General features: G+C 37.2%; 3 protein-coding genes across 14 annotated transcripts; 1 reads left to right on the top strand and 2 right to left on the bottom strand.

Moving 5' to 3' along the window:
- Positions 1 to 810: 810 nt before the first annotated feature.
- Positions 811 to 3,627, bottom strand: zpcx (zona pellucida protein C). Its single transcript, XM_079458909.1, has 7 exons — positions 3,167 to 3,627; positions 2,903 to 3,074; positions 2,729 to 2,825; positions 2,553 to 2,638; positions 2,211 to 2,296; positions 1,152 to 2,112; positions 811 to 1,073 (listed from the first exon to the last, which is right to left on the bottom strand). Exons 1-7 carry the CDS (start codon positions 3,447 to 3,449, stop codon positions 1,058 to 1,060), a joined length of 1,701 nt encoding a protein of 566 aa, XP_079315035.1. The 5' UTR covers positions 3,450 to 3,627; the 3' UTR covers positions 811 to 1,057.
- On the top strand, positions 3,617 to 8,809 carry tmem54a (transmembrane protein 54a). 9 transcript variants are annotated; one of them, XM_079458915.1, is made up of 8 exons: positions 3,631 to 3,657; positions 3,794 to 3,915; positions 4,026 to 4,103; positions 5,531 to 5,730; positions 7,062 to 7,121; positions 7,214 to 7,402; positions 7,507 to 7,641; positions 7,774 to 8,278. In XM_079458915.1, exons 2-8 carry the CDS (start codon positions 3,864 to 3,866, stop codon positions 7,906 to 7,908), a joined length of 849 nt encoding a protein of 282 aa, XP_079315041.1. In that variant the 5' UTR covers positions 3,631 to 3,657; positions 3,794 to 3,863; the 3' UTR covers positions 7,909 to 8,278. The 9 variants fall into 9 exon arrangements, with proteins under 9 accessions (XP_079315043.1, XP_079315041.1, XP_079315047.1 ...); XM_079458914.1 differs by having other exon boundaries at positions 3,650 to 3,688; XM_079458917.1 differs by lacking the exon at positions 4,026 to 4,103 and having other exon boundaries at positions 3,617 to 3,657.
- lck (LCK proto-oncogene, Src family tyrosine kinase) lies at positions 6,142 to 23,596 on the bottom strand. Of its 4 annotated transcripts, XR_013786796.1 has the most exons (15): positions 23,376 to 23,594; positions 20,758 to 20,861; positions 19,766 to 19,829; positions 19,574 to 19,664; positions 19,202 to 19,303; positions 18,392 to 18,495; positions 17,936 to 18,085; positions 17,243 to 17,395; positions 15,744 to 15,923; positions 12,031 to 12,107; positions 9,804 to 9,957; positions 9,217 to 9,348; positions 8,762 to 9,051; positions 7,760 to 7,902; positions 6,142 to 7,610 (listed from the first exon to the last, which is right to left on the bottom strand). XR_013786796.1 is itself a non-coding variant. In XM_079458910.1 (13 exons), exons 2-13 carry the CDS (start codon positions 20,854 to 20,856, stop codon positions 8,849 to 8,851), a joined length of 1,509 nt encoding a protein of 502 aa, XP_079315036.1. In that variant the 5' UTR covers positions 20,857 to 20,861; positions 23,376 to 23,594; the 3' UTR covers positions 8,394 to 8,848. The 4 variants fall into 4 exon arrangements, 3 of the variants coding, with proteins under 3 accessions (XP_079315036.1, XP_079315037.1, XP_079315038.1); XM_079458910.1 differs by lacking the exons at positions 6,142 to 7,610; positions 7,760 to 7,902 and having other exon boundaries at positions 8,394 to 9,051; XM_079458911.1 differs by lacking the exons at positions 6,142 to 7,610; positions 7,760 to 7,902 and having other exon boundaries at positions 8,507 to 9,051; positions 23,362 to 23,596.
- Positions 23,597 to 23,708: the final 112 nt, after the last annotated feature.

The following is a 23,708-nucleotide window of genomic DNA, read 5'->3' as shown; positions in this document are numbered from 1 at the left end:
TACATAAGATTTGTCTGACGAACAGCCATTGTGAAACCGGTACTACAGTCAGCTGGCATGTTTTGTTTGTCAAAAGCACCCAGTGTAGTCATAAGTAATTTAACTTTCTATTATTTAAGGGTGCTGTGTGTAATTTTTACAAGGACCAATGGACATGTAATAATATATACTTGACTGTCTTCAAAGTATAAACTCGCATAATGAAGCGTTATGTATTTAGTAGCTTGTTCTGTCTAAACACTACAGGTCCCCTTGCATGAAGTCACCATGTTGCTTCTACAGTAGTCCCAAACAGACAAACTGGTGTACAGAATGCGCTTCATAAATACGTGACAGTGTCAGCCACCATACTGCTTTGAAAGGGAGGGGCAGGCTGTTTGGTTGCAATTCACACACCACTAGATGCCGCTGAATTTCATACACTGGTGTTACCTTTAAAACGCTTACTCATCTATTGCACTGCAACTCCAACAACTGGATTAACTCATCTACTGCGTAACCATTTTAACAGCGTTTACTCATCTTCTGGACTGTAACTTTAATAGCTAATGTCAATAATTTATGCACACTTAAGGCACTTGCACTATTGTTTAGTCTAAATTATTATCAGTTCATAGCCACCTGTACATTAATGTTCATAGTGTTAATGTTCATAGTATATAGCCATCTGTATGTATTGTTCATCGTACAAACCTATTGTCATAACATACCTACTGTAAAATATTGTCATAGTCCATGCCCACTGTATAATATTTTATTCTGAATTTATTCAAACTGTATATCCAGCACTTGCTAATTGCGCTTCTGATTAGACCTAAACCACATTTCGTTACACTGTACTTGTATGTGTAATCTAAAAAAATTCCAGTCAACCCTATACTTATAGAAATGTCTTAATCTCTAGAGATGTAAAAATGAAAAATTGCACCACACAAAGGGTCACCCTTCTCTTTAAAAGCATGAAAACCACAAAAGGCAATTAAAGGCCACAGTGAGAAAAGTGATTATTTATTTAGATGTACATTAAACTTAAGAAATCTGGAGAATCCTTGAAGTGTCAGTTCCACAACTCTCTGTGGGGAGAAAAACAATTGGCTTAAATGCAGTGCAATGAAGACATTGTACAGTCTAAACATCACCAGACCACTGACCTTAATCGATCTACTAGGTATGAAACCAAGTCTTTAATTCCATACACTTCCTCATCCTTTTGCTGCATCAAAGCATCCAGTTCCTGTTGAGGTTTCTTGGTAGACTGTTTCCTCTTGCTGGACCGCCTCTGTTCTTCATAAACTAGTGAACTGGAACCATCGGGAGCTCGGTTAAGACTCAGTTTAGAATAGTGAAGTGGCTCGGATAAAGTGCCATCTTCATCCTTTTTAAAATCCATCTCAACCTGTCTGAAAACTTCACGCTCATCTTCTGTACCATTGACCTTATCTGGAGAAGGGCTGGTGCCAAGAAAAGACAAATCACTTGTTTTCAAGTCTGATATCGGAGAAGGTTCTTTTAGGTTGCGCTGCTCCAGCTGAACATTGGTCACAAATGGTTCCCCCTGAACTTTATTCAACTGGGCAACATCTTTAAGCTTCCACATGGCCAGGTCCTCTGCACCGTCATGCGGACCGATAGCTTCGAAATAAGCTTTTCCTTGACCTACCTTCTGCTGACTCTTCTTAACCTGATCTTGTTCCAGTTGCCATTTCTCAAATTGGTCCTCTAGTTTCGGTCCACTATAGGGGTTATCACTCTGAAGGGTAATGTCAACAACCGCCGGATGTTCAGGGTAACCCATTCCCACCTCCACCATAGGATTAAACTGAAGCTCCGCAAGATCAGGTAGCCACATTGATAAGGCACCTCCCAACCCCTGGCTAATGACCATCACACCACCTCCAAAGCCTGGTGGAGCGGGCCAGGGGGAGGTGTTGGCCTTGTTATGAACAGAGTTACCAGAGAGGGAGGCACCTGCCGCAATCCATCGATTATCTGACAGGGTTTTGACTGCAGGACCAGGCTTAGTAGTGGTGCTGTACTGGTTTGACAGTGCCAGTGGTGTGGCCAGTGGTTCCTTCATAAACATCAGGCCAGTGCTTACTATTGCTGACAATCCTTAAGACCAACAAAGACAGAGTGAAACTTAAGAGCAATGCAAAACATGTTAAGTTCCAATAATTTAAGTGCACTTTAAAGTGATAAATCATACAAACCAGGTAAATCTTGTCGCTCTCCTAGGCTCCTACAACGTCTATCACAACACTGACATACTGCAGTTTTGCCACTGAGGTCAACCCATCTAAAATTAAAATGGATAAATCACAAGATTCTTGATTCTTTGCAGAGGTCTACATATGTTACGTGGGTCAAACTTCCTGTAGACCTCTACAAAGAATCAATTACCGTTCAGTAGTTTTAACAAATTCAAAATATACAATAAAATATTAATGTAAATTTATACAAATTTGAAAACTTATAACCAAACCGAAAGTTAACTTTGAGCTCTCAAACAGATGAAAAATGTTACCTTACATTAATGTCAAACAAATATTTACCTGGATTCAAGTCGGTTATAGTTGCAGAATTTCGTAATGGGCGTCAGAGCCAAATAGGAGAGAGCAACTCGGCAGTGAAGATAAATCTAAGTAGTTCATTATAAAAAAGTGCAAATAAACAAACACATTGTTATAGGTTATACAAGTTAATTTCCCAACAGAAAATGAAAGCTCACCTCTGTAGACTTTAAAGTGGATGTGCCAAGCAGCAAAATGACTCTGTCGCTTTGCCGGTGAACAAACTTTACTAAAGACTTTTTGGAAGCCACACATCTGAACACATACATAAATAACCCAATATCAAACCAGGATTGTTTGACAGTATATAATCGGAAATTTAGATGGCCTACCCTTTGTTAAAGATAAAGGCGACTCTGGGTTTGTCAGATGGGTTTGGAGATGCGGAGGCATGGCAGGACTGAACATAAAGCTGTTGACCAGGGCCAGGTGAGGCAGACACTTGTACATACAACTGTTCTCCTTTGTGGAACACATTTGTATCGACCAGATCGTTCAAAGATGCTACAGTAAAATAAAACGAGATATGAAACCACAACACATTTACTCATATGCTAGATGTTAAACGAGGCCGTTTTGAATCTCAAATGACATACGGTTCAAGATCCTTATGGAAAAACTAGTGCTTCTCTCCAGCAGAGCTTGTATATGATTTGGCATTGAAAACACAGACGCGAGTTGATCCGAATTGGGGGGTTGAAGGATTTCATTCAGGAAATACCCCTCTTCTGTGACGACGGGAAAATCAGACACACGCCGTACATCTTGTATGCCCCCTGGTGAGTAAGATGAAACGATCACATTGAAATCCGCCCCGTTAGACGTGACACACGCTATAATAAAGCAACATAAGACGCAAACCGCCGTCACCCCCATCATGTAGCGTTATCTTAGAAAGCGTATCAGAATTAAGCTAGTCAATGGTTTTCCAAGTAACGTTGCAGACTCCCTAAATAGTCTGTCTGTGTCGTTGACTTTGTGCGGGTTCGAGCATTAATGAGAGTCAGCTGATCAGCTCAAGTAGCTACACCTGGCTGCAGGTGTGCACGTTTATCTCATTACCTCGCACGGTGTATAGAAGACTGAAGTACGTTGACGCCAGTTGAATTTTAGTCGAAGTTAGGCACAAAATTATTAACAAAAAGCCGATTGATGTAACCCAATGTTTGCGTTTTAAACCTTAAAATAAATAATCGAGTTTTAAATGATTGTTTTTTCCACAGTTAAACAGCGACATCTGCAGGATGGTCAGCGTCAGGTGAGCTGAGCGGAGCTGTCGGGGAAGGAGTGGCGATGTCGGTGCGCTCAGGTGAACGGGAAGACGGAAGTGAAACAGAAACTCACGGTAAGAGAAGATCCCTGGACTTCTGAATGGATTGAATATGACTTAAACGAAAAGAAGCGCTTCAAAATGGTGAACTCGGGTGAGTTGATCTTTATTCACGTGTTTATTAGGTGGAGATAACATGAAGAGGCTCGCAAACGTTGTCTGGGTGTGGTCAAAATCTTGTAAACGTCTTCTGTACTCTTACTGTACGTTCTTGCATGTTTCGACCTTTTTGATTTTAGACTAACGTTACTAGAATACCGCTTTAAGAGCGATGGTCATCGCGTTTGCCTTTCAATGGACAGTGTATTGATTGTAGTAACTTAATGGGCGGCATAACTACTCCATGTTTAGTGTTGATTAACCACACATTTGACGTCATTCAAATATGTTATTCATCTTTATAAAACTTATGAATGGGAAAAGACTCGAACGTGTATGTCTATCTTTTTAGTGAATTTGCCTGACGTTTTTATTATTTGAATATGCAAACTGGCAGGAGCTGTGTTGTTTACACCATATATACAAGTTCAGCAGTTTGGGGTGATCTACTCGGTCTTTATTAATCGTTTCCTTGCACTTAAGATTACTAGTAAATTCAAATTTATTAAAAATAAAAACCAAGCACATGTACGTATAAGTATTCACAGCCTTTGCCATGAAACTAAAAATTGAGCTCAGGTGCATCCTGATCTTCCTACAACTTGACTGGAGCCCACATGTGGTAAATGCCAAGCCATGAAGTCCAAGGAATTGTCTGTAGACCGCTGAGACAGGATTGTGGCGAGGCACAGATCTGGGGACGGGTACAGAAACATTTCTGCAGCATTGAAAGCCCCAATGAGCACAGTGACCTCCATCATCTGTAAATGGAAGAAGTTTGGAACCATCAGGACTCTTCCTGGAGCTGGCCGCCTGGCCAAATTATGCGATCGGGGGAGAAGGGCCTTAGTCAGGGAGGTGGCCAAGAACCCGATGGTCACTCTGACAGAGCTCCAGCATGTCTCTGTGGAAAGTGGAGAACATTCTAGAAAAACAACCATCTCTGTAGCACTCCACCAATCTGGCCAGACGGAAGCCAAAGGCATCTGCGATGAAAACCTGCTCTAGAACGCTCTGGACCTCCGACTGGGGCGACGGTTCATCTTCCAACAGGACAATGACCCTAAGCACCAACTGATGGCGCCTGAGAGATCTTGCAAAGACGAATGGGAGAAACAGCTAGTTTTTTATTTTTTATACATTTTCAAAGATTTCAAACCAACTGTCATGCTGTCATTATATGGGGTATTATTTTTAGAATAAAGGAAAATAATGACGTGAATCCATTTTGGAATAAGGCTGTAACATGACAAAATGTGGAAAAGTTGAAACGCTGTGACTACTTTCCGGATGCACTGTACTTTTTGAAAGTAACAGTATTGAAACGGTTGTATGGAGTTCAATTTTGTAATAGAAGAAAGTCTTTGTCTGGACAATTCTTTCTGTCTGCCAGAATCATTTCAAATGTTCAAGCATTCACCTTCATATTACAATATTTTTTAAATTGTCAGTAAAGTGTCTCTAGACTTTTGAACTGTAGTTTGTATCCTGGTTAATCAGTCGCTTGATGGTGCATATGTGTCTCCTGTAGGTATTTGTTGTGGGAGTCTGAAGAATGATAAGATCCTCATGAAGATGGGCTTGGGGTTGGTGCTGGTCGGTCACGTGAACATTTTACTGGGTGCTCTGGTGCAGGGAGCTGTGCTCAGGCAAATAAAGGCTTTCACGGTGGACAAGAAACTTCATGTGTACCCCATCTCCAATGTCATCGCTCTGGTGGCAGGACTGATGGTATGTCTGTCTTCTATGCAAATTGTACAGTACTGTATTCCTCCAAATTATTTAGAAAAATAGATCGAAATTCAAGCTGATGTGAATGAAATTTCTCTATTTTGGTGGGTGAGCTTAAAAGTATTATAATAAATGTTATACATTTGCCACACGGTTTAATGCCAATGTCAGCCTTTTCCAAGTTTTCACAAATGACAATATTTGGTTTGGTAGTTCAAATACCATATGAGGTCTGTTGAAGCTGTTTTTATATACATTCTTAAAATAATCCTTGGGTATAGAGCGGCGTATGGCTTAAAATATGAACAATGGCATTGACTTTTTAATTGTGAAATTAAAAAAACAGTGAAAATGTCACAGTATTCATAAACACTTTGAAAAAATATTTTTACTTGGAGGCAGCCTTTTTTAAAATAAGATATTTTTATTATGCGATAAAATGCATTGTATAATGGCTAAAACATTGTGCATATAATAAATTCGAAATAATTTGGTTATTAATATGCATGTTTGTATTGTTTCTGACAAACAAAATTAAAATGTATGAAAATACACCAAATAGTCTCTTTATTTTCTTATTTTAGCATATATTGTATAGAATCCTACAGAACCTTATATTTACTGAAGAACTTATAAGCATGTCTGTGTTTAGTTTGGCTGCCTAGCTGTGCGTGCAACCATATTACGTCATCGAAAAAGAACATGGCGGCCTCCTTAGGTTAAAACAGGCACCTTTTAAAGTGTGTCCTTTTTGTCACAACCATAATCCATGTACATTTCTCTCATTTTAAATGTATAGGCTAGTATTTTTCTGTTGTCTGAGCTCAACTGGGGTTTGGGAAAATAATCAATCAGAAGGTGTCTCAGCCGGCTCAGTTACATCCGGTGCACATAGCATATACAGGAAACAATTACATTTTTCACTCAAGAGGCACATAGGATTATGGTCATACGGTCAACGGGAGTCAAATTATCCCGACAATACATCAAACATCGATAATCACTCTGCATGCATAGTCTATGTCCTACATTTGTCAGATGCATTTATCTAATGCAATTTACAAATTAGAAGGCATTCAAAGTTTAAGTCTGGGCTACTAACGTTTAAACTTCCGACCCAAATAGAAGTTTCGGAAGGATCTAACTTGTGATAGGATATTTCTTAGATCAATTATTGCAAAACACTTAAAGCTGATTATTATGTATGTTTCTTGGCTTAAACGCTTTGTTTCCACATAGTTTGTTAGGTGAAACCTTCTACTCATCTGTAAAACTGAATTAATCCCCCCCTGTAATTCTTTGTCTACATCTTTCCATTTTACAAAATGCAGGGAATTATTGTTGGAATCTCAGCTATTGTCCTGTCCAAAAACAAGAAGAACCAGCTGCTGGTGAGCAAAAGCAAACATGCTCCATACTGCCCTGACTGATATGATCTCATGTTTTGTCAAAATAAGACTTCCTTTTTTTTTTCTTCTCGCAGAGCTGGTTTTTGTTGGTTGTGAGTGTTCTGGCTTTTCTCTTTGGTGGAGCTTCTGCAGTGGCTATCAGTTTTGCCACAGTGAGGGCAATACTGTTTGAGGGGCAAACTCTCTTTGTCCACTGCCTGCCAACTAACAACAGCTACTATAGCATCACAAATGAATGCCCTTTTGATCCCACACGCATCTATGTGAGTCAGTCTTTTATTCAGAGCATTTGACAAATGTTGTAGTCATAAATCCATTGTTTGTTACAGATATAAAAGTTGTATTAAAGTAAGAAATTATATTTCAGGGAACAACATTAATCCTGTGGTTTCCGTTAATTTTGATGTCTGTGGTCGAAGTGGTGTTCTCTTGTCGCTGTTTCTTAGCCTGCACCTCTTTCCTCCGCCTGCGCTGTCCATGGAGGAAAAATATCAACAAAAGGGTAAAGCAGAGATGCATGTCATAACTACTGAAATTTCTGAAGGAAGTTAATGTTTTATTTAAGGCTTTGGTCATGTTTAAATTAACGCTTAATCAGAACAACATCGTTTTTTCTTTACGTTTTTATATTTAGGTTCAGGTTCAGGTGCAGGTGCAGTTCCAGGAGCCAGAAGAAAATGGTGGAGGTGACGGAAACGAGGAGCCAACAGAACGTCATGACCTTCTTGACAAAGACACCTCTGCTGTGGAGACTAGCGATTGGCTGTAATTCATAAGCATGTGTCACATGACCTATAGACACCGTTACATACATTGCTGTATGATGGACTAAGCAATACAAGATGACAATGCACATGAAATGTGAAAGTCGCACTGCCTATTGCTGCCGAGGTGACGAGGGTGCTTTGACATCATTGGATTCGTTTGGCACTAATGATGGGTGTTATTTGTTTAATCTTTTATAGTGAGCAATATTCATGTATGTGTAATGTGTGTTTTGTTACATATTTTCTACACTGTTGGGATTCAGTGTTACATGTAAAGTGTTTTCTATTCCGAACCCAATTTCTGTAATGCCTATTATAGGTCAAAACTAAAGTTAATGGTCAATATACTGTATATCTTTCTCTTTTCTATTCAACACCCTTTTTTGTTCCTCGTGTGTAGTTTAAGAAATCTGTAGAGATACTGAACTCTTCACCACATACAGCCATCTTTAACTCCATATGCAAGTCGCCATAAGAAGGTGAGTGTGTATGTGAAATCTTTTTACTTGAGATCTGTTACATTACATGAACAGAGCAGAGATCTGTTTTGCTAATTTAATCTGCATGGGAAAAAGGGAAAATGAGTCCCATTTTGTTCTTGGATTGTTTACTGGCTTAGAGGTTCAAGTTGAAGCCAGTTGTGGCTTTTTATACAAATACAATAATTAACTTTACATGGCAGTTCTCAGATCAGAAAGCAGAAATACTAAAAGCTCACATAACATGAAGCAAAGCATTCATTCATTCATTAAAACAATAGGAGCACTCAATTTCTGTCGAAACCCGGTTTAGCTTGGCCTGTCAAACTTATTATTTGTTTCCAATTCTATTAAAATCTTAATCTTAGTAGCTTACTTAAGTTAGAAGTATTTCAAAATAAACATCAGGTCATAAGAATTCTTCAATGGGCTCCCTGGACTGTTTATAAGTTGAATGATCTGATCAGGGCTGTTCCTGATACTGTCTCTCGGTGGCAGTGAAGAAGTCCTCCAGAACACTGCGCAGATACTCAAAGGTGGGTCTGTTATCCGGGTTCTCTGTCCAGCAGTGTTTCATGATGTTATAGAGAGCTTCAGGACAGTTATCGGGGCAAGGCATGCGGTAGCCTCTCTCCAGGTTGGCGATCACCTCTGGGTTTGTCATTCCTGAAAAGTCATGAGAGGAGTGGACATTGTGAAATAATCTTCATGCCCATATTACCAGGTGAAAAAAAGTAATCTTCCGTAATGTATTTTATGATCGAGCACTTTGTTTTCACCTGGGTTGTAAATGGAAAAATTGGGATGGGAAACAACATGGTTGTTTCTTACCTGGATAAGGAATTCTTCCATGGGTAACGATCTCGGTCAGCAGTATGCCAAATGACCACACATCTGATTTGATGGAAAAGGTACCGTAGTTTATGGCCTCGGGGGCTGTCCATTTGATTGGAAACTTGGCACCTTTTGGGTTTAAGCAAAAACCATGTTAGTCTTGTCATTTTTGCATACTGCGCTCTAAAATACACCCTTTCTGCTGCTTATTGAAATAAGTCTACATCTTGAAAGTAATAGATGCTGATTTAGTCCACGGAGACATTTCTTAATGTATTTTGTTACACAGAAGACATACAGGAGTGACAGGTTTTGAGAAATGAAATTTTTACATTTTAAAATCCAAAAACTAAAATTAAGCAATACCTCTAACACTTTTCAACACAAATGTTCATAGTTAAAATAAATTGGAAACATTTAAATGTAATATGGTTTCATATAGAATTGTTAAAACTAAACAGTTGGATACAGTATGTAATGTATACACGTTAAGAGTAATCCCTTACTTTACACTTTTCAAGATCCATTTACTTAATAGCCTATCATTTACTAAATACTTATGAAACACTGAATATTTAATTTACCTTCTCTCGCCGTGTATTCGTTGTTTTCAATGAGGCGGGCAAGACCGAAGTCCGCAACTTTGCAAATGAGCTCATCGTTTACCAAAATATTGGCAGCTCTCAAGTCTCGATGGATGTAGTTCTTCTGCTCAATGAACGCCATTCCTTCTGCCACCTGCAGGGGGCAGTGCAGCGTTTAAAAACAAGGCCCTGTGCACGTGCGCAAGTTTGCAGACGTTTTGAAAAAATTGAATTGAAAGTTTTGCTTGGATTCAAATGCATTCAATATAGCAGTTACCATGATATTGCATGAGCACGCTATATAATGTAGATAGTAGCCTATGCAATATGTGGTTGCATATTGTTTCACGTGCTAAACAAAAAGATAATAGGCATTATAAAGTGTATGCTTGTGCAGTAGGCATCGTGCTGTAGAGCAGGCACTGTTAAAGCAAAGGCAGAGGTCAGTTCCTGAGACAGAGGTTCTTGCATTTGCTTCCCTTGGTTTGACCTTTAACCTTCACCCAAATTGCTGCAGGTTGCAGCAGACATTTCAAAGGTTTATTTCCTGCTGTACTTCCTAACGTCTGATGCATTATCTTCATTTCAACTGATCGTAGACCAGTTGAATGTTTCAACCCCTCATTCAAAGTAGATCACTACTGTTTGAGTTTTTGGTTGGATGTCTCTGTAATAGTGACAGCAGTCAGATCAGCCTTACAATTTAGTTTTTACATGAGAATGTAATCTGGGAACTGACTGAAGTGATTGTGGACAGAGACTAATCATGGTTGTGCTTATGTTGGCATTATGGGTGATGATGGTAGTGACGCAAGACTGAATGTGTGAAGTGCTAGTTCAAGTCATAGTTTAAAAAATCTAGCGGGTTGATGTGAACGTGCCTGAAGATTCTATCTCAGAAGTATGCATAACAGGTTAGAAGTTTGTGAAGTTTGACTTCTAATACAGGTTTCTGAAATCTAATATATATATATAATGTGTGTGTATATATATCTATATATACATGCATACATGCATACATATAAAGCTTAAATAGAATGTTTGGTTAGGGTCTATATTTGTATGTCTTTGTTCTCCTGAACACAAAAGAAGACATTTTGAAGAATGTATGAAAGCAACAGTTCTGAGGCACTTTTGACTACCATTTTTGTTTTTCATACTATAGTTGTCAATGGTGGCCGTTGGACTGTTTGGTTACAAGCATTCTTCCAAATATCGTTCTTTGTCTTCTTTAGAAAAAAGAAATGTATACAGCTTTGGAACAACTCGAGGGTGAGTAAATGAGACAAAATAAAAAATGTCATTTTAAGCACAAATTTAATTTTTTATGCCATTACAAAAACATCCTATATCTAACATTCTTCTCTTTCTATCTGTCTCCGCCAAAATTTCAACAAAGCCCCCCCAAGGAATTGAAAAATGACACCATTGTTTTTAAAGGGCTCTTCACTTTTGAGAGGGAGCATCTTACAACTTACATCTATCCCGTGTCACATGATCTGACATGAACGCAACCCCCTGACCTGCATCCCTCAAGCAATACTGTTCAATAACATCAGTGTTTTCTTTGTTACTACAGGACATCTGTGCTACACTCTCCACATCTCCACTCCAATAACTTACAACTCCAATAATTTACAACTCCAATAACTTACACAAGGTCACATTAACCTAATCAGTTCGATAAAGTCCTCACTCAAATACAGTCTGTTTGGGATAAGACCAGAACGGTGACGTCTAACACAATGATAAGATATTTTTAATAAAGCGCTTTGTGTCATCAAGAAGAATTAACTGGGACCTACGTCAGGCCTTATTAAAGTTCGACAAGCAGCTTTTAGCAACAATGATTTGAAAATGAACAACCCTGCAGTATGAGCACATTTTTTGCATGTGTTCCTATTATACATTTTTATGTCAAATTAAACCATTTGTTTTTGTTTGGGTGTTTTGTCTGTCTTTTGTTGTAATTTCCAATAGTTTGACTTTGCTAATAGCAGGGTTATTTCCATATTTAGGTGTTTAGATCCAGCACACACAGTCATTCTCATTGTTAGAGAACGAGATTAAGTAGGAGATCACCAGCTGACTAATACTGTAAAAATAATACTGTGTGAGTTTCTAGAGAAGCTTAAAGATATTACTAAAACAAGAGAGAACTAGCAAAAATAATAAACTGAAATGTTGTTTTTAAGGACATCCATTGATATGGTCATGTGCAGCCTACCTGGGCAGACATATCGATCAGCGTATTGATGGCTAAACTGGATCCTTCTGTAGTCTTAAGAAAATCAACCAGGCTGCCTAAAATAAGAACCAAAAAAGATACATTAGCATCTACATTTTTACTGCATGTTGTTTTATAAAAAGATGAGTTCACAATTAATTCATGAGATTTTAAATTCAGTGACTAGTTAAAGAAATGATTCACTTAAAAATGTTTAAATCCTATCATCATTTACTCACACCAAATTTTATTTCAAACCAGTATATGACTTGTGTCATAAAAGAAGATATTTTGAAGAATGTTGGCAACCAAACAACTTTGGCTCCATTGACTTCCAATGTATAGACACAAAACCACTGAGAGCTTTCTCAAAATATCTTCTTTCGTGTTCTGCCACCATTCATACACAGATTTTCAACCACAGGGGGTAAATAAATGTTGACTGAATTTATATTTTTACGTGAACTGTCCCTTTAATAAAGGCAAGTTACAAATCTATAAAGTCACACTTATTTCAGGATGGCAATTAAAGGAAAATTATTTTCTTTTTTTTTAGAGATTTCAAGGCCTCATCATAGACATCATGGTTATAGTTGTTGTCAAGGTCCAGAAAAGTAGGCCTACTATAAAGAAACTCTTAAATTGGTCCATCCGCTCATAGTGGCTCAATTAAATTTTTTGAAGCGACTAGAATACTTTATGTGTGAAAACAAATCAAAAATTTAAATGTAATTGATATATTCTAAAATCGATTGCGCATGGGTCAAAGTGCTCTCTTGAATTTCACACATAAAGTATTTTTCGTCGCTTCAAAAAATTCAATTGAGCCATTTTGAGCAGATGAACCAATTTAATGATGTCTTTAGAACATTTCTGGACTTTGACAACAACTATAAGATGAGAAAAATTACACAATTTTGATTTTGAGGTGAACTTTTCATATAAAATAGTGTTGTTTTCACATAATGTTAATTATATTGGCAAAAATATGAAGAATAATTGATACAAAGCATTATAGGGCAGTATATTTTCAGCAGGCTACGTGTGGACTGAATGGAAAGGTTTAATGTTAAAGACGAATTTGTGGATGCATCCAAAGTCTTTTTTTAAACATTACTTAAAGTGCCAACTCAGCATTAGTCATTTTTGTTCAAAGACAAAGGAAACAGCACATAAATCAATGCTCTTGTTTTGGTGCTTAAAGTGTTCTGGAGTTTACAAGAATAGCACATAACAGATTGGATTTGAGACCATAACAACTGCAGGAAATAAGCGCTGCCAGTTTGGATCAGACGCTAAGATGTTTGGTGCTAAAGCTTAAAGTTGTTGCTTCTGTGATGTTGTGTTGGAAAAAAAGCGAAACCAACTGACCCTTGAGGAAATTCCCACAATGGTGCAGCGGAAAAATCTTTGTTAGGAATTCAAGTAGTGACCGTATCAGTCATGCACTCCTTTCATCTCTGATCACATTAAGGTGTAAAAACCAAGGTCGTGGGTTAGGTTAAGTTGAAGTTCCCATGTTTTGAATTATTCTGTCATAGCTTCTATTGTTAAAGAAGAGGGGTGGAGAAGGACACATCGACCTCTTCTTTGAAATATCAACACAGACAACAATTGTACTTTTATACACATGGATTCCAAACAAAGCAATGTGACATCGACAGGCTGAGCCCAGCGTTTCATCAGCTTCCTTAACTTGGCAACACAAAAGTGGGTTCATTCACCACGACTTTGACGTTGTAGTTACTTCCCTGTGAGAGTCTTTTGTTACCACCAATCTCAATGTGACACGCTGGAGGCCTACCAAAACCCTAAGAGGCGATTAAAACCACACAAATAATCCATACAGGGTTATATATGGAATGACATGCATGATTTCGGAATACGCCTGTGTTGATAAAACCCAATGTGGTATTGTTGCTTTAAAAAGACAACATAGGGTGTGGTGACCTTTTCTGTGTACACCTGTGACGATGGTGACATTTATGAGTTTGTTTATGGTAAGTTTCTGGGTGGTTGGGTCTGAATTAGAAAGCATGGCCGATACTAGCCTGTGGAACAAAGACCCTCTTTCTCTCTCTCTCCCTCAAGCTCTTGTCAATGTGATGGAATTCACGCTGTAACGGTGACCTTGCGTTCTATGAGAAGTCCTGTTTTGACTTGGAGCTTTGTGGGTTTGTGGCCAATGTGTTTGGAATGTCATTAATGTTTATTTGTCCTGAGCATTTTAGTGACGAGAACTAAAGAAAACTAAAACGGAAGGATGTAATGCCCAATTCAAGGTGTTAAAGTGGGTAAAAACGACTGATATGGGGAACGGCAGTTAAGTAACACATGCTATATGCCATTCACTAGCAGGTTGAAAAAGAACAGAACTTTGTAGTGAACAATGACGGCATGAATCAGCATGTCAGATTAAACAGCAGTCAGTATACATGACTAAACATCAGGGTACACCCCACAGTATACGACACTTGACCAATATGTGTTTCTCAATGGCACGTTTCTAAACTTTACATTTGTATTTTATTCATTTCTAAGTTTTGAATATGTAGTTGTATTATTGCTAAAATATCTATAGTCTATTTACACAAATGGGGATATCAGTTTTGCAAGTTAATATTACATTACAAAATTGTTCTCTTTACCTACTAATTTACCAAATACGTTAACAACAAAGTACATTACTTGACAGAAACGTCCAAAAGTATATTTGCCATACTTGTAATCTTTTAAAGGCGATATACTTAAAAGTGTAATTAAGTTTTTTAGGTATACTTGGCTTGTAGATGTGTTTACTCTTTTTTGCTTTTTTCAAATACTTTACATGCTGTCTTATAAATTTAGATGTTTTTATAGTAACAATGTTATGTAAATAATATATAAGTAGTAAAGTTCGATGTTAAGTTCGCTAAAAGAAAACGTACAGGTATACTTGCAATTTAAAACTTCAAAAAACTAGTAGTTTACAAAGAGAAAGTGTACTCTCATAAAATAATTTTATTGAACTAGTAAACTATCACTATAGCTATAAGTTCATTTGTTAAAAAGTAGTTTTACACAAGTTTACTACTGTAACACTTACAGCATACTTAAAAGTATGCTTTTATGAAAAAATGTTTTTTTTCCCCAAGTAGAATAGCACACTACTAGTATACCACTAGTACTTTCAGAGAACAGTAGCTTCAAAGTTTCTCTGTTGTTCTTCACAATAGAAAGTAATTCGCCGTTTGGACTGCAAAAAACTGTTGACAGATGGATGAATTAAGCTTTTTAAGAACTGTCTGTGTGTTTAACACATTATCTAAGACACACAGACAACCGAGCCCTCACATCTGGAAATCAAAACCCTGATGCTGTGTTTAATGAAAGAGATCCTTTCTGTTATACCTCTGAGGATGCATTCAAATAGGTTGTTTGAGGATCCTCTGCTGGAATCATTCAGGCGAGTAAGGGACGCTTCATTGCAAACATCGTATCTACTGTACATTGCCATGAGGAGGCTTTTGTCATCACAGAGTGAACACTTGTGTGTGCCTAACACGCACAAATCGTACTTGTTAGATCATGATTTCATTTCTTGATGAAAGTTTGAGTGGAAATTTACGAAACGAGGGCTTTGGTAAATACTAGAAATTAAGCTTTTGTGGTTCCTTTGATTTGCGTTGTCCCTCCCTTGTTTGTGTAATGTGATGTGTTCGTGCATGTCTTACCGTTCTCCATGTACTCTGTGATGATGTATATGGGCTCCTGTGTGACCACGGCAAAGAGCCGCACTAGTCGAAGGTGATGCAGGGTCTTCATCAGGTTTGCTTCAGCCAGGAAAGCACTGATGGACATGGTTCCTGGTTTGAGACTCTTGATAGCCACCCGACGGCTGTTGTTGTACAGTCCTATGCACAAAGATACAGTAAAGGAGACTAAAGATGATTTTTGCACAAAATTATACTCCAAAAACATAAATGTTTAAAAAATGAAACACTAAAAAAGCTGGGTTGTTTTCAACCCATGGTGTGTGATAACCATTGGGAAACACATGCCAGTCTGAGAATTTGCTGTACTTAACATCATTAGAACATGTTGGTATTAGGGTGTTTGTGTGAGGTAGTTCTTCAAGATAGTCAGAACTGAATATCATGTTTTGCTTCACCAACTGTCTTTGGCTTTACATGTTTTTGGTCGCTTAATTTCTATGGGGTTAGTTTTGTTGACGATTTCACAGGTGAAGATGGCTGTAAATAGTTTTAATGAATGAAATGCCTCTTTTCATTTGAATGAAGGAAGAAATTCACTAAGAAAGCTGAACAAAATGGAAACGTTTATAGGGCTCCTTGTGGTCATGGAACTCACTTCCGGCGAGGGAAACAAGCAGTTTGTCATGGCAACAAGGGACAGGAAGTGGTTTAAAGAAAAGCACCGAAGTTAGTTCCATGCTTCTATTTTGAGACCTGAAGAGAGCCACAATTTCACTTCTGCAGTTTGTTTATGTTTAGAAACTGGACATATTTTAAGGAGAAGGTGTTCTCCACATAAGGATGCACTGCTGTTACTGTAGTCACAAAATTGCTGCATCGTCTTAAAAGAAAAAAGTGATTTAAACTTATGTAGCACATGACAAAAAGTACATGAGTGTATGAATATGAGTGAGTACATGAGCATATAACAAAAAGTATGTGAGAGAATGAGTCTTATTTGTTGTGGTGTTTTAGTTGGCTTTAGATTTACTGCTAATCAAACTGTATACAGTTTCAACATGTCTGATGGTTGGTGACACACTATAAAAACACTTACCTGTATAAAACTACTCAAAGCAACACACACAAACACACACACAAGCCTGCAGATTCATGTTCCTCTATTCTATTCTTGACAGTCCCATTTATAATGTTCTAAACTCAGAAACATTTTCTGACAAGAACAGACACACCTGGCCAGTCAAAATAACGTGTGGATGGCATTTATTTTAACGTTGTGGAAAGCATTTCAAACCCACATCTTTTTGATGCAAAAACTTTATTTAACTTTCTATTCTTTCTAGAAAGATTTTAGACCTTTTTTTATTCTGTGAACAAAAACTAAATAACAGCTTGACGGAAAGCTATATCTTCCATAATCTTCCATAACTGAGGAGACTGGAATTTTGTTGTTGTTGTCTTTTGCGTGTATTTTTTCCTTCCTATGGAATGAAAAAGAAGATGAAACGCAATCCTACCCATCCACACTTCTCCAAACTGCCCCTGGCCCAATCTGCGCTCCAGTTTGAGAGATTCACGGGGCACCTCCCACTCGTCCTGCCACCAGGGTTTCTGAGGAGCTCGTGTCTGACACGGCTTCACCAAACGAGTGCACAGTCCATCGGCTTCTCCTGCAGAGAAGATGAGATCATTTATACATGTTTACTTGAATAATTCCCTCAATACTGTTAAAGGAATTGTTCACGCATTGAACATTCAACAACTTTTGAAAGGTCCTCCTCCACATTTGTAAACACTGACTCGGTACTTCTGCCTGCGTCAAGCGTGACCTATTTTACGTTACTACGTAATCTGTGAAGTCATGAACGTGCTTCGCCGAACACAGAAAGGCCAGCATCTGTGTTTATAAAGCATATACTTTTTTGTTTTTTTAGAAAATGGCTGATCGTTTCTCTAGATAAGATTATTCAACGTCTGGTATTGTTTAAAGCCCTTTGACGCTGCACTGAAACTGTCATTTTGACCTTCAACCGTTTGGAGTCCATTAAAGTCCACTATATGAAGAATAATCCTGGAATGTTTTCATCAAAAACCTAAAAAAATACCTAAACATCTTGGATGACAACAGGGGTGAGTAAATGATCATGAAAATGTATGTTGAAAGTGAACAATTCCTTTAATATGTAATAATAATGATCCCACAAACGTACTTGAATAATGTTTGACCAGTTCTGAGAGGGAAGTGAACGAGATCTTGGTGGTGATGAAGAATCCTCCTGCATCCAGGCTCCGGATTCTGTAGTGCTTGATGACATCGCCCTGCGAGTGATCCAGGTCCCTCACGGACAAGGTTAAGCTACCTGAAGTGCCAAAACAACAGGTTATTTAGAAGTCAGTGACAAAGTCAGAAGGCTGCTACACACATTCACAACACTGTGAGCATCTATTACCATGATTGGAATTTATAATGCTTCAAATAAAAAATACAACAGTCATTTGTTCCAAATTCAATCTTGTAATGCTTAAAGCTAAAAAAACTCTTTCACGGTGATATTAGAAAAAAAACAAATCCTGAAGCTTCCACTGTAATATGATAGCGATATATTTTGTGCCCACATGTTGTACTTTGCTCTTTATTTGTTGTTTGCAGAGAAATGCGCTTGTACCTGGTGTGGTCTCGCTCTCTCTGATGAGGAAAGAGCCCTGTGTGTTACCGGGGGCCAGTAATTGTCTTATGCAGTCATTCCTCGCGAGATCTTTAAAGAACCACCTGCAATGGAATAATAAGTTTCATATAAATATATAAAAATTCATGATAACTAAATATTGTGCCTATTTATATTTTGAATTATGAATGTTGGTCTTTAGTTTAGATAATGCAAGGTTGTTTAGAAGATGTAAGGTTTGGGTCTATTACTAGCTGTAATATGCAGATATGTAAAATCAGCACCCACTAACGTTAAGTAATGCTTAGACATTTTTCAAGTGGGAGTATTTCTTTCCATTACTGAGACTCTGTCATCATCTGTCATAATAGGCAGGGAGCACCACAAATGAATCACACTTTCAGTCATGGGTGGTATTTCCCAGATCTCATTGTGGGGGAGTAGATTTCCTTTTCTCTTTTTGGAAACCCATAGCAGCTAATTTGCATGTACTCACACTATACTGAAATATTCAGGATTTTGTATTTGTAAGGACAGGTAAATTTACATTTACTATACAATTTTTAAAACTGTAAATTTGCCAGATTATCCAAAGTCATTTTTTAGGATGTTCAGGAAATTGAACCTGCTGATGTAGTGCTCCACCAAATAGGCCGGTTTAAAATATTGAGTAAATAAATTTACTTCTTCATTTTTTTGTCTTTGAAGCATCTTTGCTTGGTGTGTAGCATGTGGTTTGTGCTCAGTGTGCTGGACATGGTTTTGTGTAAGAGATTGTGTGCTTTTGCAGATGAGTGCTGTTTTACTTACGGTTCTGTCTCAATGCTGTTCAGTTTTGCCACAAAATTCTTTGGTATGTATCCTCTCTGCCCAGTAGACAGAGATTCTGCCATGAACCAATCAGGGTCATCACTGAAACACACACACACACACACACACACACAGACACACAGACACACACACACTTTGTAAAGTCTTAACTCTCGTAAAGTTTAAAATCCTGCTGTTTAAAACCAATACCGTGGTGTTGCTAGCATCACACCAGTTGAGTTACAGAAACTCCTTTCTAAATCTTATTTTTGATCTTAACCTATCTGTCATTGGGTTCACTGAAAGTTTGTACATAACATTGATTTGACTCATTTAAGCTGATCACTAATTTGCTGTTTTAAAAAAACTTACGCATTTAAGACTTTCATCTTTTCCCCCTTCTCAAAGCCAAGGTCATCGCTGTGGCTTGGTTCATATTTGTAAATGGCTACCACCAGGTTCTCTAAAAAATATATTACAACCATGTGAGCATCGTTGCTGAACCGTACACCAGAAACACATAGGAAAACACATAGGAAAAGGTGTGTAAACATGATGTCTCACCTGGTAGAGGAGATGATGGTGGAGGTGTGTACTGAGATGGATATGGAATCATAGGATCAAAGGACTATAAAAATGCAAGATAGAGAGAGATTTTATGTTATTTATATATTAGAATAAAAAAAATCTACAATTTACAGCACTGTGAAGTGACTCTATGTTGTAAATTTCCCTCTGTGCTTTTGGTGACATAAAACAATTTGTAAATGTCATAAAACACACAGAATCGCTTCAAGGGTGGAACTGTTTCAAATGTCCTCATTGAAAGCTTATTTTGAAACAATTTCCACAATAAAAGCAAACATTTAGTCATAAACAAATTGTGTTGTTTTCCTTAATGTTTTATCTACCTCCATAAAAAGCACATCAGATGAGGAAATGTGCCTTAGATATAGCCAGACATTTTGGTTCCTGATTGATTACCAACACAAAGGCCCATTTCCCTCCAAATTATGTAACCTTGAGCTGGCATGTCTGTCTGAGGAAGGAGTCATGTTAAGCACACACCGAGCAGGAACAGATAACATTTTTTTGTACATTACTTTTTACCCCCTTTCCATCAGGCCTGCGAGTTGAAGATGTTGGTTACTGTGTCATGCAAATTGAGACTGAAAGATCTCACAACATAAAAGCACGTTTCATCACCTTACTTTCCAATGTTAAACCTTCAACCAGCTATATTTCAAAAGCATTGTGAGACATTGTTTTTTGTGTCTGGGTGTGTTATAAACCACAAAAATATGAGTTTTATATCTTGTAAATGCACAGCGAGACTGTATACCACTTCCTCCCTCTCTCTTTCTCTCTTTGTTTCTTCTCTTCTTCCTTTCAATCATTTCCACATACTATACCAATTAAGTTTTTCGTTACTCTCTGTTGCAGGTTGATGTCTAACCAATTCTTCACAGTTTGCATTGGAACATTGAAAGATAATGGCTGTAAAATGTTTTATGTTATATGTATTGACTGCAGCATGCACAAACATACAGACATACCTGATTAGGTGGTGGCTTTGGGCAGTTACACTTGTCGCACCATTCGTCTGGATGGTAGGAGAATTCATCATCAGGATCAAAAGAGCCGCAGTTCCCCATATTTACTAAACATGACACAAAATGATGGCAACAACGACAATAATTATCATTGCAACTTATTAGAGAGCCGTCTGAATAGTGCAACACAGGTAGATATTGGGAAACAAAAATGATGGTTAAGTATAGAGTTGTGGCGATCATGATTTGACAGCTACCTAATGTTTCAAATTTACTTTTACCGTGCATGCATAATTTTGCCACTTACAGTGTGTCTACTGTTCGATAAATATTTTTTGATAACAATTTGACCGATTCAAGTTTAAACAAAATAAAAAATTACAACAATATGTCCCCCTTTTGCTTTAGAGACAACACGCACTCGAGCTGTAATGAAAAACCTGTTGATCCTTATTTTCTATCGTGTGAATAAAATTTAAGAATGAACATGTGCTTTAAATTATATTTTTATATTTTATATGGTCGATGACACAAAAATTTGATTATTTACCTAGAATAGGGCAGAATCTTAAACATTTCTTTTTATTTTGAACGTTTTATTTTTTATTTTTATTTGATCAACACTTTTTCAAAATGATTTTACATTTATTTTAATGTATAAATGTTCCTTCTTAAGAACCCTTTATTAAGACATCTGTTTTATTTGAGTGTTAATAATTAAAATAACTGATATGTATGACATTCTTCACAACGGAAGGAAAATAATGAAAAATATTTTCAGTGTTGTCCTCCAAAAACACAAAAAGCGAAAAACTAAAATGCAGTAATGCAGATTTAGTCTCTGTGGGTAAATGTTTCTCTAGAATGTGACAAACATTTTTGTGTGTCAGGTGTCAGCGCAGATCCGCAAAAGGGGGTTAATCCTCTTTATTCTAGACTGATTTTCAAGCTGCATGAACGGCAAAATTTGTGCTACATTGATATGTACAAACGCATTTGATTTTATTTGTTTTAAACACATTGCCCTGAAGTCTTCAGCTTTAATGGTTAGTGAAAACTTTTAAAAGCAGAGGAAGTTTTTTTATAGGAAAAAGGTACAATATATACTGTACTGTATACAGTATATACCATGTATTGCTACACCAGCCTTTGTAGCAATTAATTCTGATTAAGCAGAAAAAAACCTTAATGAAAGAGTGTTTATGTGCTAACTCAAGTGCATATCTCTCTGTGGGGTTTGGAGCCATGAGAAACTGATTTGTTCTGGTCAGGAAAATCTTAACCTTTTGGGTCAAATAGAACACTGTGAGCTCTTGGGACTGTTTTTAAGCATATATAAAATCAAAGCAGGAAATTAGAGGCAAAAATTTCCACTGACATCTGGCCATTACCTGAACCTACTGGGATATCGCTCCAAATTAGCCTCAAGAGAGAAACACCAAGGTCAAATGCTGAAATAACTTCATGAAGAAAGTATAGTCAATGTTTTTGCGACAATGTGTCATTTGTGACTATAAACAGCTTAAGATCATGTCACTGCTATACTAGGGAAATGTTTTCAAGAGCCACATATACTGTGCAGAACTACAGCTTGTTTATTGTCTTGAACGTATGCTGAGTTTCTCACTGCAGGTTTTAGGCTGAGAACAGGCAGGCCTCCAGTTGTTTTTTGAGATAACAGCAGGTGTGTTTATCAATGACTCAATCTTCTTACTTTCGATCAAATATCACTAGGCCGAGAAAATATGGATAAACTTCACTAGATGACATCAAACATCTAATAGTTAAGATGTACCTGTCCTGTGATTTGTATTATTCAGTATTATACAACTATCCTTTGGGCGAGAATAAAACAAAAAGAAACGTTAACCCCTCCCCAAAATGTAAACAAATAAACAAATGAAAATTTAAAATGGCTTCCTAGAAAGGCGGTAGGGATTTTCCTTCTTGACATAAGGATGATTTTGAAATTCCCCTTTTTAAAAATACTTCAGATTTTAAGATAATATTAAAATTGGTATTTTCTTTTAAAAAATTAGTATAACCAATATTCAAAAACCATTCAATATAATGATTAAAATATTTTTTTTTGCTTTTTTCTATAGTTTTAACACCAAGAGGAATAGCTAACATAGGCAGTACGGACAAACAGTACAGTACCGTTTATAAGAATTTATAATACGTATAATATAATACGTAAATTGCATTTCATTAAAAAAAGTTATTGCGAAGGAGTTGACAACATAACCGAATTCTAGCAATTTCTCTTTGAACAAAGCTTAAATTTACAATAAACAATATGGTTTCAGAAACAAACACTTTTTACCTCATTTTTATATTTTAGGCCTGCCTTAATATTTTTAATGTAGTTTGAACTTTTATGGTTTGTTTTATTGTGTTTGGTTTTAAACAGAGGTTAAGCAGATATTATCTTTAACAACTCAGAATAAATTACTCCGTGATTATCATCTTTCAACTTCTTAAATCAAAATCTCAATCCATATTTGAAAACGATTTGTTAAAGTGTAGCTGTTGTCTGTTTTAAATGATATGCTTATCAGAGATTATTTGCTGATTAAATATTTTTTGCATTAACATAAAACCTACCATTTAAAACGTACCTTTTGTGTTGACCGATGCTTCAGATATCAGTGATGTGCCAGTTTAGCAGGCATTCTCACGCTTTTACTTTGAAATCTTATCGAGAAAACATTTCACCTCATAGATGAACTGAACACGTTTCCAAACTAGCAAGAACTAGGAGGCTTCGCCCTGTTTGTAAGATATGTGCTAAGTGCTAATGTCGTGTATGTCACGTCATAGACACATCATTTGTGAATGCATCGCTCTTGCACACACACGATACACACCACTGTGGTGCAGAGCAAGCTGATGATAGAGTTTCCTGTCGTTGAGGTGTTTGAGCTGATATTTAACATTTTTCAGCAGGTGCA

This window comes from Barbatula barbatula, assembly GCF_947034865.1.
Source record: "Barbatula barbatula genome assembly, chromosome: 6".
NCBI classification, from domain to species: domain Eukaryota; kingdom Metazoa; phylum Chordata; class Actinopteri; order Cypriniformes; family Nemacheilidae; genus Barbatula; species Barbatula barbatula.
This window is presented reverse-complemented; position numbering and strand designations above follow the sequence as displayed.

Excerpts from the sequence above, each read along its gene's own strand:
- zpcx (XM_079458909.1), bottom strand. The coding sequence starts at position 3,449 with ATGATGGGGGTGACGGCGGTTTGCGTCTTATGTTGCTTTATTATAGCG. Across the intron at positions 3,075-3,166 it reads TTCCATAAGGATCTTGAACC|CATCTTTGAACGATCTGGTC; the intron begins GTATGTCATTTG and ends ATTTTACTGTAG. Across the intron at positions 2,297-2,552 it reads TATAACCGACTTGAATCCAG|ATGGGTTGACCTCAGTGGCA; the intron begins GTAAATATTTGT and ends TTTTAATTTTAG.
- tmem54a (XM_079458915.1), top strand. The coding sequence starts at position 3,864 with ATGTCGGTGCGCTCAGGTGAACGGGAAGACGGAAGTGAAACAGAAACT. Across the intron at positions 4,104-5,530 it reads ACGTCTTCTGTACTCTTACT|GTATTTGTTGTGGGAGTCTG; the intron begins GTACGTTCTTGC and ends TGTCTCCTGTAG. Across the intron at positions 7,642-7,773 it reads GGAAAAATATCAACAAAAGG|GTTCAGGTTCAGGTGCAGGT; the intron begins GTAAAGCAGAGA and ends TTTTATATTTAG.
- lck (XM_079458911.1), bottom strand. The coding sequence starts at position 20,856 with ATGGGGAACTGCGGCTCTTTTGATCCTGATGATGAATTCTCCTACCAT. Across the intron at positions 19,304-19,573 it reads AAGATGAAAGTCTTAAATGC|TGATGACCCTGATTGGTTCA; the intron begins GTAAGTTTTTTT and ends TGTGTGTTTCAG. Across the intron at positions 17,396-17,935 it reads ACTGGTCAAACATTATTCAA|GAGAAGCCGATGGACTGTGC; the intron begins GTACGTTTGTGG and ends TCTTCTCTGCAG.